This window comes from Seriola aureovittata, chromosome 10 (assembly GCF_021018895.1).
Source record: "Seriola aureovittata isolate HTS-2021-v1 ecotype China chromosome 10, ASM2101889v1, whole genome shotgun sequence".
Classification (NCBI taxonomy): domain Eukaryota; kingdom Metazoa; phylum Chordata; class Actinopteri; order Carangiformes; family Carangidae; genus Seriola; species Seriola aureovittata.
In genome coordinates, this window is record NC_079373.1 from 8,183,321 (window position 1) to 8,200,915 (window position 17,595).

Genomic DNA, 17,595 nt, shown 5'->3' on the forward strand with positions numbered 1-17,595 from the left:
TCTCTAGACTCCCTCACAGCTCCATTGTGCCTCATACAAACCCCACAGCAGTTCTTTTGCAATGTGCTTTTTTTCCTGTTTCATTTCAGAAACATTTCTCTGTGAGGGTTTTCTTGATTGCAAAATGATCCAGAAACAGACCACATTAGTTTGGATAAATAATAATAATAATAAATAATAACATTTTCTCCTCAAAGATCAGAGCAAAAGTGCAAGAATCTAATGAAAATAATTTTTTTTTCTAAAAGCACAACACCATTAAGGTCACTTTACATTGCCTGGCTAGATGACCTGATGTTTTTTCATTTGTATGCAATTGTATAATTAGAATTGTATTAGTAGTTACATATCACACCCTGCTTTTACTGATATTCTAAAATCTTTCAAATGAAACTCATGAAAATTAAAATTTTTGCATGAAAATGCAAATGTTGCAATGTTTATTTGGATGAAAAGTTTTGCATAAGTCTAGTGCATAATACTCAGAGACTGATAGCATGGCTGCATTATTATATATTGTAAGTCCTACATATCATTAACATGTCAGATTTCCTAACCATTACTGTTTCAGTTTTGGTAACATTTGGGCTAGTTTATTTGCCAATAAGTTAAAACTTTTATTTTACCTATACTGAGGTGTTTAAGTCCTGGTAGGATTCAGTTTTAGGTCAGCCTTGAGAAATCCATGTGGCCCACCAGGCAGCAGACTAATTATTTATTTAGAGCCAGTCTTTAGTGCAATGGGGGCATATGCTGAATATTTGAAGGTTGCAACTGTACAATAAAAATGGTCACAAAAACACACACACATATGCATGTAGTGATGTTTTGGTACAAACGCATCCAAGAAGAGGCTTGTGTAACCTTTCACACTGCAACTAATGATCCTCAACATCATAATGGAAAATCCAACAAGAGGGGCGACAGACCCGGAGTTTAGGCACAGTAAACAGGCATATCCACACTGGTCGGGGGGTGTTGGGGGTGGCAGGGAGCTGCAGTCTGCGCGTGTAGATACCTCATGCTGAGCATGGAAATTGGCCCAGACAGCTCAGCCTATTGTGTGATGGCCAGGGAGCCAAAGGTTGCTTGTAATCAAATTTGAGGTTTTATTCCTCAGACTGGTGGAGAAGGCATAGAACTCTGTCACATGATGAGTGTCAGCAAGTCTGTGTGCACTATCTACTTTTGTGTAGTGAGTGTGTGTTAACATGCTCCACATAGACCAGTGACTGTGGTAGTCCCCCAAGGCTTTTTGTTTGGTGGAGTCATTTGTTTATATGACACATAGAAAACAGGAGGGAACCCCAGACTGCCCTCCAGTGTTACTATTAACTGTATTTGTTTAGAATTTGAAAAAATCCAGATAGTGCTCGAGGTATGTGATAACACTGAGGATATTTGTGCATTTTATTCATACAGTCACACTTTTTCTCCCCTTCAATTAGCCTCTGAGCAATAAATGAGAATCTGTGGCAAATTCAAAAGTTGTTTCGTGCACCTCAAAACTAACAACCCTCCTTACAACACTGTGTGTTCCTGTTAAAATCATATATTTCATTGACATTTTAGGTAGAACAAATCTCACACGACTTTGTGCACATTTTAAAAGGCGTCGCTAAGAGCGTATCATCATTAAGATTCACCACTTCGTAATTAGCCAGATTCCAATAGAGCTCTCCAGGAGAGGGAGGTATAATTAAGCTATTCTTAAACGGTAGGTCTTGGAAACACCCTGAAGCAAGTTCATGTGAATTTATTTGATGTCCATCTCTTTTTAGAAATGGAGGGAAAAAAACGGGGGTCCCTTCATTCAGAATCCTCACAATGGCCCTGTTGAAAGCTAGCACTCTGCAGACTGGCTGAGATCCCTTTTCTCTCTTTTTTAACCCCACTAAAGCCCTTAAAAAGATACCGGCCCATTGCACACGCAATTGATATTCCACCACTCGAACTTAATATCGTGAATGGAGGGCCAGGCTCTATGAATCAGGAAGACAATGAGCTTAGCTTAGCAGCAAACTGGCACTTTGTGTGCAGTGTCTGTGCCCCAGAGGAGGAAGTTTCTAATGTGAGCCTCACAATTGTGTGTCTATAGAGTTCTAATGAGCTTCTGTATGCTGAGTGAATGGTTGCAGGCCATTCACCATGAGGGCCCAATGAGCCAGCTCACTGAACACATTCACAATAGGATCCAGGGAGAATGGGAGTGGCTGTGTGGAGCAACCGCACTGCATGGACAGTCTATAAAAGATCAACAGACGTATAACCGTGTTTGGATTAAGAGTACGACCATATTAAGCTGGTCACATTTAAAAATACAGCTTTTCTTTTTTTTTTATCTTTGTTTCAGCCCTCTGCTGGTGGGTTTTTTTCACCCGTAAAAATGGAGCCTTTCCACAATCTTCTTGAGCTATATCATGAAAAGCCCACACAATCCTGCAACATTAGGTGACGCGTGTTTCACCCTTTTCTCTAATTTGTCACACATTCCTAGACAAAATATTATTATTATAAGCACCATCAATAATTATCTCCCTAAACTGTTTATTGTAATACGTGTTAGATATGTGATGGGCAGTCTTGAGTATTGTAGAAAGCAGCAGCACGCACTGCTTGAAATCTTGAACAATGAATCAGGTGCATGATCGTAGCAATCTGAACGGACAAACAAAATAGCGCACAGATAAATAATCTCTTATGTTTTTGGGTTTTTTTTCCCCCCACCAATAAACCCTATTTGTCTGTGAGTGGCTGTATTTTGTTTGTTAGTCCTGAGTATTACCATCTCTCGGTAAGTCTTTTCAATGTCCAAAGAATTCTTCAGGGGCAGCTACACTCGATGCTACGCACAGCTCCAGTTTTATAGTCTTGTATTCTGAACAAATAATTCCACTGTACTACTGAACAAATCATTACCTTCAGGATACAGGCAAACCTTTAACAATAAACAGGTCTAAACCTTTAAAATCTGAAGGAGGTCGTGGAGTACATAGTCTTTTCTTTTCACTTTTTGTTTACACTTTACCTTGTTCTTGCAGCAACTTTGTGTTGCCTAAATAACAGCTCATCAAGTATTTAATTCTGGGATGGTCAAAGGGTGACACTGTCTGTCTGACCTCAGTACTGCTACACTCTGATACTGTAGTTGCAGTTCACACCCATGGACACAAGATGGCACTGAGAGAATGCGAAGTGTCTGTATTTCAGTGGATTAATTAATGATTTCGTTTATGATTTTTTAATATGTACTTTTTAAATCTAGGCTTTGTTTAACATTGTATCTGGAAAATGAATAGTTTTTTTCTCTTTTTAAAAACTTGATTTTATTTATTTATTTTTGTTGATCACTTATTTGAAGTACATATATATATATATATATATATGATTTTGCACTTGTTTCTATTGATGCCTTGTCAATTTGTCAAACTAAGAATTCTAGTTCTTGTGAGTCCCCTTGTCAGAATAGGAGCATTAAATGCCTGAACATACAAATTAATAGTGACTTTGCAGTGAAATCATTCATACTAAAAGATGAATCAAAATATATACAAATGTGAAAACTCTTTGTTGTCAGTTTCACTGAAGTCATATTTTTCCTTATATTTAAATCCATCATATAATGTCAAAGTAGTGCTAATGAATATGAAACACTTTATTTAGCAGATGGATGTAATAGATCTTTAGAATACAGTTTTCAATATGACTGTAAATGAATGTCAGATTTGAAAGACAGACAAGGTCAATACAACATGAAATAATGCAAAAAATTAATCCTGGCAGACCCCTGTGGGAACAATGGGGCCAGTTTCTTTTCTGCAGTTCATTCAAATCCTGGCAGAGCTACTGTAAGCGATATCCATTTAGTCTCTGGCATTAATATGTCTGTATGGTGCAGTTGTGGCCCTAAGTGAATAACCTCCTGAGAGATTTGTAATGCATCTCCCATCTGGATCTTTTCGAGATGAACGAAAGGACCACTGTCCCTCTGTCCTTGCCCTGAGTGTGTGTGTGTCACTGTGTGTGTGCGTGTCTGTATATGCGTGTGTGCGTGTGCACGTGCACAGCAAGTTGTGTCTTGGCACTATGTGCGTTTATTACTTTTCATTCTTGGCTGGGCGCATGCTTTAATGACTCTTATTTTCCTGATGGCACTTTAGGAAATGACAACTTGTGGGCAATACAAAGCAATTACATTTCCTGTGTCTGGACCCAGAAAAAATCTAGTATTATTAATAATGAATAGAGGGTTGGAGGCCCTCTCACACAGCAGATGTGACACTCTGCCACTGCATGGAGAGCCATTGCCTGCCTTTGTTTTATTAACAATAGGCACCCATTAGTTACACACTGTGGACCTATGAACAAGCTGAATTGGAGACAGATAAGAACCTATTTGTCAAAGTATATCCACTTTGTATGAATCATAATTAAAACAAAACATGTTTTGGCATTAAGGAAAACTGTATCGAAGGGGAGGCAGATTGATATGACAAATATATTGGTGTTAATCATCTGGGGTACTCAGTAAACCACACAAGATCTGGATCTATAATCATATCTGCTGGCCTTGACTTGTCAGCCTACTTCAACACACCACCAAAGCCAACAAAAGACTTTCCCTGCGATCCAGGGATTGGCTGGAGTTTGTTGAGGACGTGTGATCGCCTCTGAACAAGCCTTTACGAAAATGCTTCGATTCATGTCCATCTGGCAGGAAATTTTATTAGGACTCAGGAAAAATGTAACTGTATATTATCCCTTAAAAAAAAAATCGTCACTAGCATAGCATGGCTGCTGATAAAACAGTTATGTTTCAAAAATGGTAATTGCTTCCGTGGATGAAGAAGATGCAAGATGAATAAAAAATATTCAAAGCACAAAGCATCTGTGCTCTTTAAAAAGGCAGTATAAAAAAAGCAAGGCTGAGTCACACAGGCAGCCAAGCACTCCATTTTAATTCATTTTCATACCACCTGCTGAAAAACAAAACTTTAACTTTACTGAATGACTTAACTAATTGAAGAAATGAAACTGTATGCTTACAGGAGGTCATAACTCTGATCATAGAACAATCAAAGCATTTATGACACACTGGTAAATGTAAGGCTTTGAAACAGTTGGTATTTTCTCTATCGACCTCTATTCACAAGAGGACAGAGAAGACAGATGGTTTGAAAGAGGAATAAAGGAGGCCATCCACTTCAAACTGGAACAACCATTCCTGAAGAGAAAATAGAGGGCTTACTCATCAGCTGCTCACAATGCCACCCAGACATCCCTTCCCAGGCAGTTTCACCCAAATTTACAGTTTTGTTCATTATACTCTAGACTCCCATGATTGCTGTATGACTTTGACAACTTCTGTGACCTCATGTAACATCAATGTTAACCTGCCAGAGATTTTTAAATGCTTGGGGACTCTCCACCTGTCAGTAGAACAGATGAAGCTTCCTGGATGAGTGCTGGAACATCTTCAGGACTAAGAAACAACAAATCTAGATGAATTTGGCTTCATACTTCTAAGACCACTTTATGTCTGCTGACGTTTTGTGGCAACCAGCAATTTAGCCACAGTCGATTGCACTAAGGATGAATTAAGAATGATTGGGACTGCTTTTCCTCACTGTCACGACAACCCCCCGTTGTTCCATTCCCTCCCTTAATTCTCCCTTAATTTCAATGAACACATTTAATTGAGGTAAAACAAAAATGCTTGAGGTCAAAAACAAATTTAACACATTTAATTGAGGTAAAAAAAAAAATGATTGAAGTCCAAAATTCAAAGAATATATTTAACTGAATTAAAAAATGCTTCAGGTCCAAAATTCATTAAAAACTGTCTCCCACCCCCACAAAGTGTTTGAGGAACACATCATTTGATTCAGGCAAAAATCAATGACCCCACTATCTTCACATGACTCCTGAAACCACCACTGACAAATTACACATGAGATCCGGTCCTCTGCCTTCTTCTGGGTCCTCTGTGTCCCCATATTGCTGCAAATGAACCACACACAATTCTTACCTTTTGGTGTTTTGGGATGTTTGTTTTCCTTTTTCCTTTGAGATCTAGTGGGTAGATCCCACTGACCCTGATTCCTGCTTGTACATGCACGCAAGCACACAACTTGCACGTTGTTGTCTCTCATGGGAGTAAGAAACTTGTGGCTGCTGTGCTTGTCAAAAAGCACATGTGGATGTGGGTATTCTTTGGGCAGGTGGACTATGAACCGCTTTCCCCAGTCCAAAAGCACCCCAGTGTTGATCTGTCGGCTCTTTGATATTCTTTCAAGGGGGTTGTTTGGTGCCCCAAAACACCAGTCAGCCTGGATATGTTTGCCTTTGAATATACTCTCCTGCTGCACTGAGACATGGTATCAGCGTTGTCGTTTCTCCCCTCTCGTTTGCATTGATTTCAAAGCAGGGTGATTCTGCTTCAACCTAAACTCTGGTAGACAGGAAGTGGTCCTGTCAACCCGTTTCATTGCAGTTCTAGATGTGTCTTGGATCCAGAGCTCAATAATAATATTGCTGCAAGAAGTGAACCACTTCCAGCTGGCATGGGTTTCTCTTTGGTAATCATTGAAAACAATGGTGGCCATGCCTTTTTGTGCCAAAGGCCTTTTATTCCATTGATTTCTGCAAAGTGAGCGACAAGAACTTATATCTCTGGTTTTCTCATAAGCTGGGCCTCATCTTGGGGAACGCAGCACTTATTCCGTCACTCGCTTCTGCAGAGTTGATTGTGGCATGTTCCAGGCCCTGGCCAAGAACCTTAACTTGGGTGTGTCTCCCTGTCTCCACTATCCCTCTGTACTCCTCAATGGCTCCCTTCATCCTCTCCTTACTCCACTAGTTGTATTTTTTTCCTTGCTGTTTGTTTGTTCTTTCTCTTTGCTCTTCCTCTTGCTGTCTTCCTGCATCTCTCTTCCTGTCTCACTGTTGCCATTGCACTCTGCAAAAGATTAATCAGGATTAGTTAGGCACGGGCTAAGAGACTAAACTTAGTGTTAGGTTTGACTTGGTTAGTGTATTAGGGTAAACTTGGTATTTTATGCTTGCTGTTTTATCTAACTGGCAAGTCCTGCTAGCAAAACAGCTCCATGTGGAGGCCATTGAATTGAAAGAACTATTCAATTCTGAGCCATTCTGAAATTAATATTTTTAATATTAATGTGCACTGTGGACATTTTCTTTCCTTGGCAATAGGCGTGGTTGCAATCAATATCAGTGGATTTATTTTTGAATCCATCAAGGCTATTCTCGTCTCGGGCCACAAGGGGGCTTCATCGTCCCTCTTTCTCTCTTTCCTCTCTCACTCCTCGACAGGTTTCTCTGCTTTCCCCTCCTCTCTCCACTCCTCCTTCAGCGGTCGCAGCTCTCATTCACGCTGCTGTAGGAGCGTCTGTGGAGCTGGTGAGGCAGCGGCAGCTTCGCTTTGTGCATCCTCTGTTGCCCACCTGTGCCGCGGATGGTGCTGATGGAGCAGACCTTACGTTACATGGAATAATTTGCACACTGTTACGTTTTTCTTCTCTCCGGATTTGCTTTTTGCATCACTGGGCATCTAAAGTTGTGATGATGCCCCCGCTCAACATTTGGGATTGGTAATAGCCTTCTGAGCGAGGGTGATAACATCATTCGCATGTGATTGAACAATACTGTATCTCGGAAGTGGACAAAACATGGACTAATTTTTTTTTTATACATTCACCATGGGATTATTACAGCTATTTCTGGTTCTCAGCATATTTTGCGCCTCCTCAGGTAGGACACAGGGCTGTCACTGATTATACAGTAACCATCTCTTGCAACATGTAGCTTATAAAATGAGATACACAATTACATGATGTGTTGTTTTGGACAATTTGCCACTAAGGCTTGTCAAAGATAATCACACCTACTTGATTAATCAGCTTGTACATTGTACACAGTACACTAACCTCCCATGTCTTCCCCCTGACACCAGCAGTTTTTTAATTTTTTTCATACCATCACAGGTAACCTTGCCTTCTGTTAAAACAATCACAATAATGTTTCTGTGTTTTGCAAATTAGTTGTAGGTTTTGGGGTTGACCCTGCCCTGCGCATCAGCGTGTTTGATGAACTAACACTTGGAGAAGGCTTTGATGGAGTTACTCAGGTCCAGGGCTTCCACAGCGAGTCTAGAGCTTTCCACTTCCAAGGTACAGTAACACACACTCCTTGTGTTTTTGTTCATGAATGGGAGATAAAATGTTTCCGGATGAGTTGCTCTATATGTGAAGCAATGTTGACCAAACTGCTTCTAATGACAACTGACCGTCACGAACATTGCTGTGCTTTTTATATTTTGTTTTAACAACTTGCAAGACTAACAGGGTGCAGTGCTGTAATCCATGGATCTGCTCTCCTAGTGAGATGCCCAGTACAGAGCTTTTTCTGAAAATGTTAGATCATCTGATAATACTGTAGCCTGTATGCCTGTATATGTTTCTTACTGTTCATAGCACAACTGTGTAAGAGACTGTTGGGGGCAACGCACAGTGGATTTTCAGTTCTCGATAACAGAACTGAGCTCGGGGGGCCCTCAGACTGCCACCTGCCTGAACAATAGGCAATGTTAGGTCCTCTTGAAAAAGTGGGGTGAGCAGGGCGAGCAGAGGGGGAGAGATGGGTGAATCATTCAAAGAATCTGAGCATAATCAGATTAGGCAGGGACAAAACCCTGCGTTCACGGAGATGTATGATGTGAGTCTGGAGGGTGAATGGGTCCCCTGCTAGAATATACCCCATGGTGATCCTCTGGAGTGTGTAACCAGTTTGAGCATTTTTCCCTACCCAAAATATGAATGGGTAGAAAAGTGAGTCAGATGTTCTTGTTGTCAGTTGTACGGCAGTGATTAGGCTAAATATGTTATCTATGGCATTTAGCTAATGGCACTGTGCAAAATGGAGTTGTCAAATCTGCGGCCGTGCTTGACTTCTATACGCTCTGTTTTGCCAGTGTTACATCTTTGTCATTTGATGTCAGACACTTATTACAGTCCAAATGAGACTGTTAACAGTCCCATCACAGGGATGGAGATGTCTATCATAACCCAGCCAAAAGTAGCAACAGAGGAAATTGCTTTTGGCTTCCAGATCAGTGGCAAAACCAAAGACGTAGCATCATTCAGATCTTCACAAGGAGGATCTCAACATGGATCACATAATATACCAAAGTGACAATGTTGTTTTGGAACAGAGAAACGCCGCAATAATTTGTCGACATTTCCCTGCTTTCCCTCCTCCTTGCTGATATCTTCTAATCTCCCTGCACAGCCGCTGAGACAGCAGCACTTCTGCATGGAGCAGCAACTCCAGCATCTCTGTGAATGCAGGCCATTTGATGTCCTCCGTGTAGACAACACTCAGAAGTGCTTTACCCAGGCAGGTAGTGAGAGGGAGGGAGGGAGGGAGGGAGGGAGGGAGAGAGACCACAAGGAAGAGTTGGAGGAAGGGAGAGAGAGAGAGAGAGAGAATGGGAGCAACAAAGACAGTTATAGAAAGAAGCTCCCACAGCTTTTATCATGAAATGAAAAAGATGACGGTTCGGCGACTGGCACCTCTCCGTCATTACTCCCTGTTATTTCTCTGCATTACCTTTGCTAAGTACATTCAGTTACCCAGGCGGAGCAGGCGGCATGTTATTTATGGCAGTGCTCGCCTCCATCCTTCATTTGGGATGTCTATGTTAAGTCAATGATGTTGGGTGAGGGGGAGGCAGGGAGAGGCGTACCGGCAAAGCAGACCTGGGCCTCTGCTTGTTTGTGATCAGAAATAGACGGGGAGAGGCACATACAGTACTGTGGAGATGCACAGAGAGAAGCTGAGATAGGAAGAAAATGAGAAGGAGAGGAAGGAGAGAAAGAAATAGGGAGCAGAGCTGTCTGCCAGCTGTTTGATAGACTGCGCTGATTCCACATGTGTGGATGCTTGGCTGGCTGGGACCAGCAGACAGGCCCACGGTGACATTCCGACGCTCATTAGATAGCAGGCAGAACATATCCATGGCTGTCCCCTCCACTGCCTGCCTGCCTGCCCGCCCGCCCGAAGGGATGGTTGTTATCGCTGGGTGCTGGGTGGAGGCAGGAGGAGGGGTAGCTGCTGAGAGCTCAAAGAGAAGGAGCAGGAGGAGAGTGTAATTCACATTATAGGAATGTGTATATGTGCATGTGCGTGGATAAGCAATTGTGGTGTGCACATTGCTATATCTGCCAAAACATGTTGTTTTTGTGTCTGAGAAAGAGAAGAGCAGGAAGCAGGCGAGGGATTGCTGTTTAGCGCACCCCTGCTGATGCTTTTGAAGGTAGCTGTCAATGCTACATTGCATGGCATTAGGAGAGGTGGACCTCAGGGACGGGCATAATGGAGAGGGAGAAAAGCCTCGGGGCTACGCTCCTCTTATGTCCTGATGGCAGGTGATGCTCAGCCACGCCACAGAATCATCACATCATTAGCACTTCCCCCACACTTTTTAATATCGAGACATTTAGATATCTATCTGTCTCTGCTGTATAAACAAGCACAGGGGCCACACCCAGAAGCACTCCCTTCCCCCAACACACATGCACCCACACTCTCTCCCTCTCTGGCTACAAGCGTAAGGACCAAACTCATTCGAAGTGCAAACAACACAATTGATAGAAGCATCCTTTCAACTGCAGTGCCAGACTCCCCTGTAATTGTATCTCTGTGTGTATGTGAGTGTGTATGTGTGAATCCAGTCAGTCTCAGAGGCATGTTCTTGCTCAGGCTGTTTGAACACTGCCAGTGAGGTGTTTCTCTGTATGTTGTGGTGATTATGTCCCAGACTGCAGCGACACTTAAGTGTAACAGGATGGAAGAGACTCATTTATAATACAGCAAAGCCTTGTGTGTGTCTTCGTGTGTAAGTGTGTGGAGGGGAAAAAAATGAAGACAGACTACGTGTGAATGTTAGTTATCCTGTAATAATGTGTGTGTAGACAGAAGAGTTTGTATAGGAATGGCTGTTGCGTGATTCCAGTTACTTGTAACTATAATACACAGGAGTACTGCGCTATACTGTACAAGGATGTAATGCAATTGGTGGGAGGGCAGCTTAGTCTTTCAACAGTAGAGCCCAGATTCAAGCTGCTGTATCGGTGAGCACCTTCTGTACTCTCTGCTGAATTGTGTAGAGCAGGTTCAGAGGGTGCCATTCTGTAGCCAACCCCACACTTAAAGGAAGGACAAGAAAGCAAAATGGAAATTTACCAGGGATCAATAAGGTAATTAACACTGACAATAGAGGTTAGTGTAACACTCATTCTTAACTTCTATGCCTTCTTTATGCTGTAAGGTGCTGTGGATAATAGCCATGAGCAAAAATTATATTTCGCGGTTTGTTTCATTGCAGTTCCTATTGCATAATGCAGTGCAAATCACCCATAATAGACACAATCAAAATATTATCTGAAAGAGATAGAGGTGCTAGTATCATGCAAACAAGTACAGACATACTAAAAAGAGTAGAGAGAAATTCTACCAATGAGGAAAAAAATGGAAAAAAAAAATTTTTTTTTTTTTTAAGCAGCACAGAAATTTAGCCCTTCACCCTGACCATAAACTATTGAAAAGACTTAAAAGAGTACTTTAATGATTAAGTTTTACACCTCTATAAAATAAGGCGATTTGCGAGAGAGAAATGAATGTTGAAAATCGATGCAGCAAAAACTGCGATATTCTGGCCTTTAGTGGGTCTGCTTCCCATAATGCTACCTGCCTGGAGAAGCCCACTGCTTTCAATTTCCTAACCACCAGTTTGTCACAAAGGTTTTCTCTAGACTTCTCCCTCCCTGTGTCGTGTTCTACATAATGTGTAAATTGACCTGAAACTGGTCCAGATTAACCATTTTTGTAGTTAGATATGAGCAATGTCAGAAAATTCAAATTAAAGTTGCTCAAAACTATTTTTCCTTCAGTTCAACGTGGTTTAAGAGTTCATATTTTATACCCTGATGTTGAAGAACTTAAAGGATAGGCTCACATTTTATCATTTGAAAACACTACTGTAAGGGGCAAATGTATGTTAAAAGCATCATTGGTTGGTCCTTTCCGTACTGGCTACAAAGAGCTTCCGCTTCCTTCCTAGAGTGATTTCAAGGTAATAGATAGGAAACAAAATCCACAGCCCTCCATGTGTGTAAAAATGCACTCCAAAGTTTATCACAAGCTAATATGGGGCTTTTGCAGTCTGAGTCAGACAAATCAGTTGGGCTTTATTCCAAACTTTTTAGTCTTAATGCATCTACATCCGGTGTTTTATTTGCTGAACTGCAGCAGCAGGATAGTAAGACAAAGTGGGAATTTGGTACTAATAAGAGTGTAATTTTCAAAAATACCAGACTGATTTGTCCAACTCAAACTGCAGAAGTCTCACATTAGTTTAGAACAGTAAACTAATGTTCTGTTTGCACAGAACAAGCACTGCAGATATTGTCCCCCATCACTTGCATTAAAATTGCATTATTACAGTTACCGACAAGTTTTTCAATGTACATAAAGGCATGTCATGTGTATGCTGTATTAGGATATACTTGAAAAAAATGGAACCAGACCAGGAGGCTGTAAAGTGTGCAAATTGCCTAGAATCTTTTCCTTGGCAATATACAACAATCTGCTTCATTCAGTCTTGTTTCTAAAAACCTAATTCCAGAAAATGTCTGTCAATTTATATGTTGAAATAATTGTACAGTGTGACACATCCTTTCAGGTGTTATGCCTCCGTGCCAGTGACAGCCATGGCCTGAGGCATCGGTGGTCTATCCGTCTGTCCCATTCTAATGAACACGATATCTTAGTAGCACCTCAAATTTGAACTCAGGGATGAACTGATTCGATTTTGGTGGTCAACGGTCAAAGGTCACGGTCACGGTCACTGTGATCTCACTAAACAAGTTTTTGGCCTCTTGAAAGTGATATTTCAAGACCATCTTGAAAGAATCTCTTCAGTTTTGTCACAAACATTCACTTGGACTCAAAGATGTACCGTAGGTCATGTAGGTCATGGTGACCTCACATTCTTGTGAATGTGATGTATCAGGAATGCCCCCCAAGGGAATTTGATCTGGCACAAACATTCACCTCGACTCGGATGAATTGATACCAAACAGAATACCCTAATTCATACCCTAATTATGACACAATTTAACATAAATGTTGTGTGATGAGGTGATGACCTTTTATGTCCAGATGGTCAAGGTCAAGTTCACTGTGACATCATAATATGACCATATTTCCTGCAACTTGGCTGGTTGGCGGAGGGATACAACCGCAAGAGGATGATTCTAGTTTTAGATGAGTAAGACTTTTAGGACTCAATGACAGACAGAATGCTTCTGTGTGGGCTTATTATGACATCACTTTTTTGTGTTTTAACAACCTGAACAAGGATGAAATGTCAGATTAAGACAAGGCAGGCGACATTTACCCGAATTAATTAGCACTAGGTAATCCAGTTCACCCTGATTTTATATCTAAATATAAGATTATCCCACTTCTGCTGCATTCTGTCGCATTGCCCAAAAGTTCCCCTACCTTTTCCAAACTGTTGACTGACATTATCCCCAGCCCCATGTGGTCAACGTCTGTTTTGCTTGCTGCCTTCTGAGGCGAGGCTGATCCCACGTTCCACACAGGAGCACCGGTGACCATGGAGAGAGAGAGATATTTCTATCCCCCCGGGGCAGTTATACAGTTGGGCGGCTGGAAGGCTGTCATTAGCTCTGTGTATGTGTGAATGTCAGACAGGCGGTCACTGAGGAGGAGATCTGAGAATTGGGGGAGAAATTGCTGGCCAAAGCAGTCCTGGAGGTGCCCTTGGCTCAGTTTAGTATTTGTTCCAGGAGAGTGGAGACACAGTGGGGGGAGATGGGGCGCCGAATGCAGATTGACTGAGCGCGGCGGAATATTCAGGAGCTGTAAAGACCAGCTTTTGGGGGTCGGTCTGTGTGTCAGTGTGTGTGTGTGTGTGTGTGTGTGTGTGTGTGTGTGAGCGTATGTGTATGCATACATCTTTGTGGTAGCCCATGTCTATGCATATCTCTGCAGCCGTCTCCCTCTTTATATTGACTCAGTGTTTGGAGCTGTGGGCTGGCCAAAATGTCTGTTATAGAGTCTGTGTATGTTTGTACATGCAGTCATCCACACCTTTTTGTGTATGTGCATATATTCAAAAACTCATATGTGTGTGTGTGTGTGTGTGTGTATGTGTATTGACAGTAATGAAAGGTTTTGAGTTTGCTGCCAGTGGAGAGTTTATCATTACTCTAATCCCCCTTGAGAGATATTCTCTTGCCTGTCCCTCCCACGTGTTCCTCTCTGCTCAGGCCAGCAGATAAAATGTGTTTTTTGAAATATGCGCTGTCATTTTTTAAAATAGAAAACATTGTGCAACAAGAAAATTGTATATTTTTACTTGGTATATTGTAATATTGTGTTCCTTCCTCTGCTGATTGGATCACAGTGTTTATTCTGACCCCTCTTGGCTCTTTGTGTTTACTGTACCTCATGGCTCGCTCACTCTTCACTGGTGGAAATATAGCTTTACTTATTTGCAAAATGTTGTTGAAGAGTTTTTGCAAAGACGTAGGAGGTGTTATTTTGTTCTGGCAAGTCACTAGAGACCAAAGAAAGTCCTGATTATTCACATACAAAAGTAGCTGTGATCTTCCCATCTAGTATCAGTAATACTGTTTTTAGTCACAGTTTCCTCTGGGAAATTATTAAATTAGAAGCCAAACATGTAATGAGCAGAAAAATATACTTCAGTCTGTTCCTTCTGCTTCAAAATGGGGGAAATTATCTCTTTCTAGTACAAAAACTTCCATTCTGTAAATACATGCAGAAGTGAAAGCGGTGTGTGAGAAAAGGATTGTGTCAAAGCCGGGTGTATCTGGACTCTCAAGCTTTGCTGCAGGGCACCTGCTCTAAATGCTAAATGTGTGAGCAAGTGACTGGTGCAGCACTGCCTATACACCTCCATGAGAACGCTGTGATGGTCGAGTTGGGGGGGGGGATTACAGCAGTGTTTGTACTAAGGGTCAGACAAAATAAGACCACATTAGACAGTTTAAGATTAGAAGTGAAGCTGTGGGATGGAAATCGTGGCCGGAGTATAACCATTAAAGCACAATGTATCCAGAAGATAAGATTAGGCTGTAGCCCAAAGCTGTGCTTCCTAGGCATGCTGTGGAGCCTGAGGCTTTTGAAGAGCTTTAGTCAGCTGATAAAACTTTGTATGTCTCAAAAACACACTTTTCTCACAATCAGCCGGTGCTCATATCCTGTAAACAACTTGGATAGACGACAAGAGCCGTGTTATTGGGCTGAAAAATTTTATGCTAAGTCATCATTTCCAAGCTATTTTGTGTCAGTGTCTCACATCAGAGTGGTCGTTAGGAGCAGGTGGTGGCTGCCCCATCCAGGCGCCTGCCAATAGATAATCGACCAAAGGCCCTCTCAGCAGGGCCACATTGATTTGGCAGGGAGGAAAACTGGCCTCCTCCTTACAGCACAAACTAGTCTACTGCTCTTTCATGTATGTTTTAGGAACGCAGAGATGTTACTGCTATAGCTGTCTCAATCTTGGTTTGAGTGGCTGTTATAGAGTGGGAAGATCATCACGTCTTTCATACAGGCAACTCCACAGACCGATCTCATCACTCCATCCAAACGAGAAGATGCCTCCGCCCTCCAATCCCCCACAGTCCCATTTGAAGCAGCCCCTTCCCCTCAGAGCATAAAGACTGGTGATGAGAGTCATCCACTCATAGATCAAAGGCTCATGGCTGCCAGGCTGTGGAGCAGCCCAGTGGTAGTGGTTCCTCAATCCTCCACCATCCCCCCCGCCTCATCAAACCTCTCTCAGTGTGGACCCCGCCCTGACACCTGCTCCCACTGCGCTCATTTTGTCCATGATTGAAATGTCATTGTAGTCTCTGTTCAACACATGGCATGGCAATAGACTGACCAGAGCTTATTTTCATAGAAATCATACATCCTGTGGAAAATGGAAAACGGCACAAATTTTGTCTAAAAATAAATAAATAAATATGTATACATCAAACTTACTCAAGTACTCTAGCTTTAATTGCAATTCAGTAATTTTGATCAAAACTAAAATAATGTCCTGTAGTTTCTGAGGTTACTGTTGACAGTGGTCATTTGGATTTGGTTATTAAGTGGGATCTGTTGATGACGGCAGATTACTGCAAGGCAGAGCTCCTGTTGCAGTCATTGGACCATCTGTCCCACCTCAGCCAATGACACTGGAATGATACTGCACTGCCAATGCAAAATGCATGAGACCGTGCCCTGTGCATCTCTTCTGGTGAGCAACAAATCGAGTGAGCAATTTTGTTTAGACAGAAATGACTCAAAATACGTCCCTGATGGGCTTAAAAGCCTACACCAGGAGGAGGCTAATGCTAGCGTGTAAGTGCTCGCTGAAAGTTTAAGAAGAGAAGTATGAACAGGTCTCTGTTTTCAGCATGCTGTCATCGTGTCATATATAAGGATGAGGTCATCAGTCTTCGTCATGGTGTTGCCTGCTGTTTCATGTTGCATTGTGTTAATTGGCTTCTTCCACCAGCTGGAAGTAATGTTAATACACTGTGGAAAAGCCACCACGCTAGCTTCCTGGAGCGCATAAATGTGCCAGGGCATCTTGCATGCATCCCATAGCTGGAAGTGAACTCTTTGATGTGATTGCTTCTGAGAAACGTCATCATTTATTGATGCTTCCATTAAAGTAGCATAGATGTCTGTGTAGAGTTAGAGAGGAGGAAGGGGGCACACCGGTGGGAACAGGAGCTTACGAGCTAACTACACAGAAAATGCCCCTCCCATCCATACCATCACCATTAGCCTCTCACTTCTTCTCCCCAAATACACAGGTTCATATCTCTAGTCCTGCACTAAGCCAAGAAGAAATTGGTTGATCCATTGATCTGATAGTTTTGTTTTAGGGTGAATGACCTGACCTTATCTTGAAAGCACCGAATCTTCAAAATAGCTGCTGGCTAGTTTCCTAATGCCTTAATCTGACAGACCACCCAATCATCATCTTGAGGGTACAGAGACGTTTATCACAAGACATTTTACATCAACATAAACACAGCACTAAACATAAAATTTTTGTTTGACTTGCGCCTGCCTAAGGTGTGAGTGAAATGGCAACACAGCTGTAAGCACTGTGAAATATGTCGTTATAGAGCCATGAAACATTTTACACGAAATATGAAACATTTTCTTTAAATTATTTTCATGCCAGTAAGTGTGTTTAGTGGGTTTAGTGTTGATTTTACATTTATGAATTCAAATTCGTCCAGAGAGTGAATACATGAAATATTTACAGCATATGCCCTGTGAAATCCCATCCGAATGTTCTGTAGTTTTGTACAGCAAATTTTCCTGTTTAATGACTTGTATCCCTAAAATATCAGTTGTGCATTTAATTTCAACTACAGCACATTTTAACATCACTCAGTTAAATTGTAGTATATAATTAAAATTATTACAGCTTCCCTCATCTTGTCAGTGTTTACA

General features: G+C 41.8%; 1 protein-coding gene across 1 annotated transcript in view; it reads left to right on the plus strand.

Moving 5' to 3' along the window:
• Nucleotides 1–7,371: 7,371 nt before the first annotated feature.
• Nucleotides 7,372–17,595, plus strand: part of nell2a (neural EGFL like 2a) — an 82,049-nt gene continuing 71,825 nt past the window's right edge. The window contains exons 1-2 of the mRNA XM_056388022.1: nucleotides 7,372–7,770; nucleotides 8,061–8,189. Of these exons, the coding sequence (XP_056243997.1) occupies nucleotides 7,719–7,770; nucleotides 8,061–8,189 (181 nt within the window). The 5' untranslated portion in view covers nucleotides 7,372–7,718. The remainder of the gene's footprint in view (nucleotides 7,771–8,060; nucleotides 8,190–17,595) is intronic.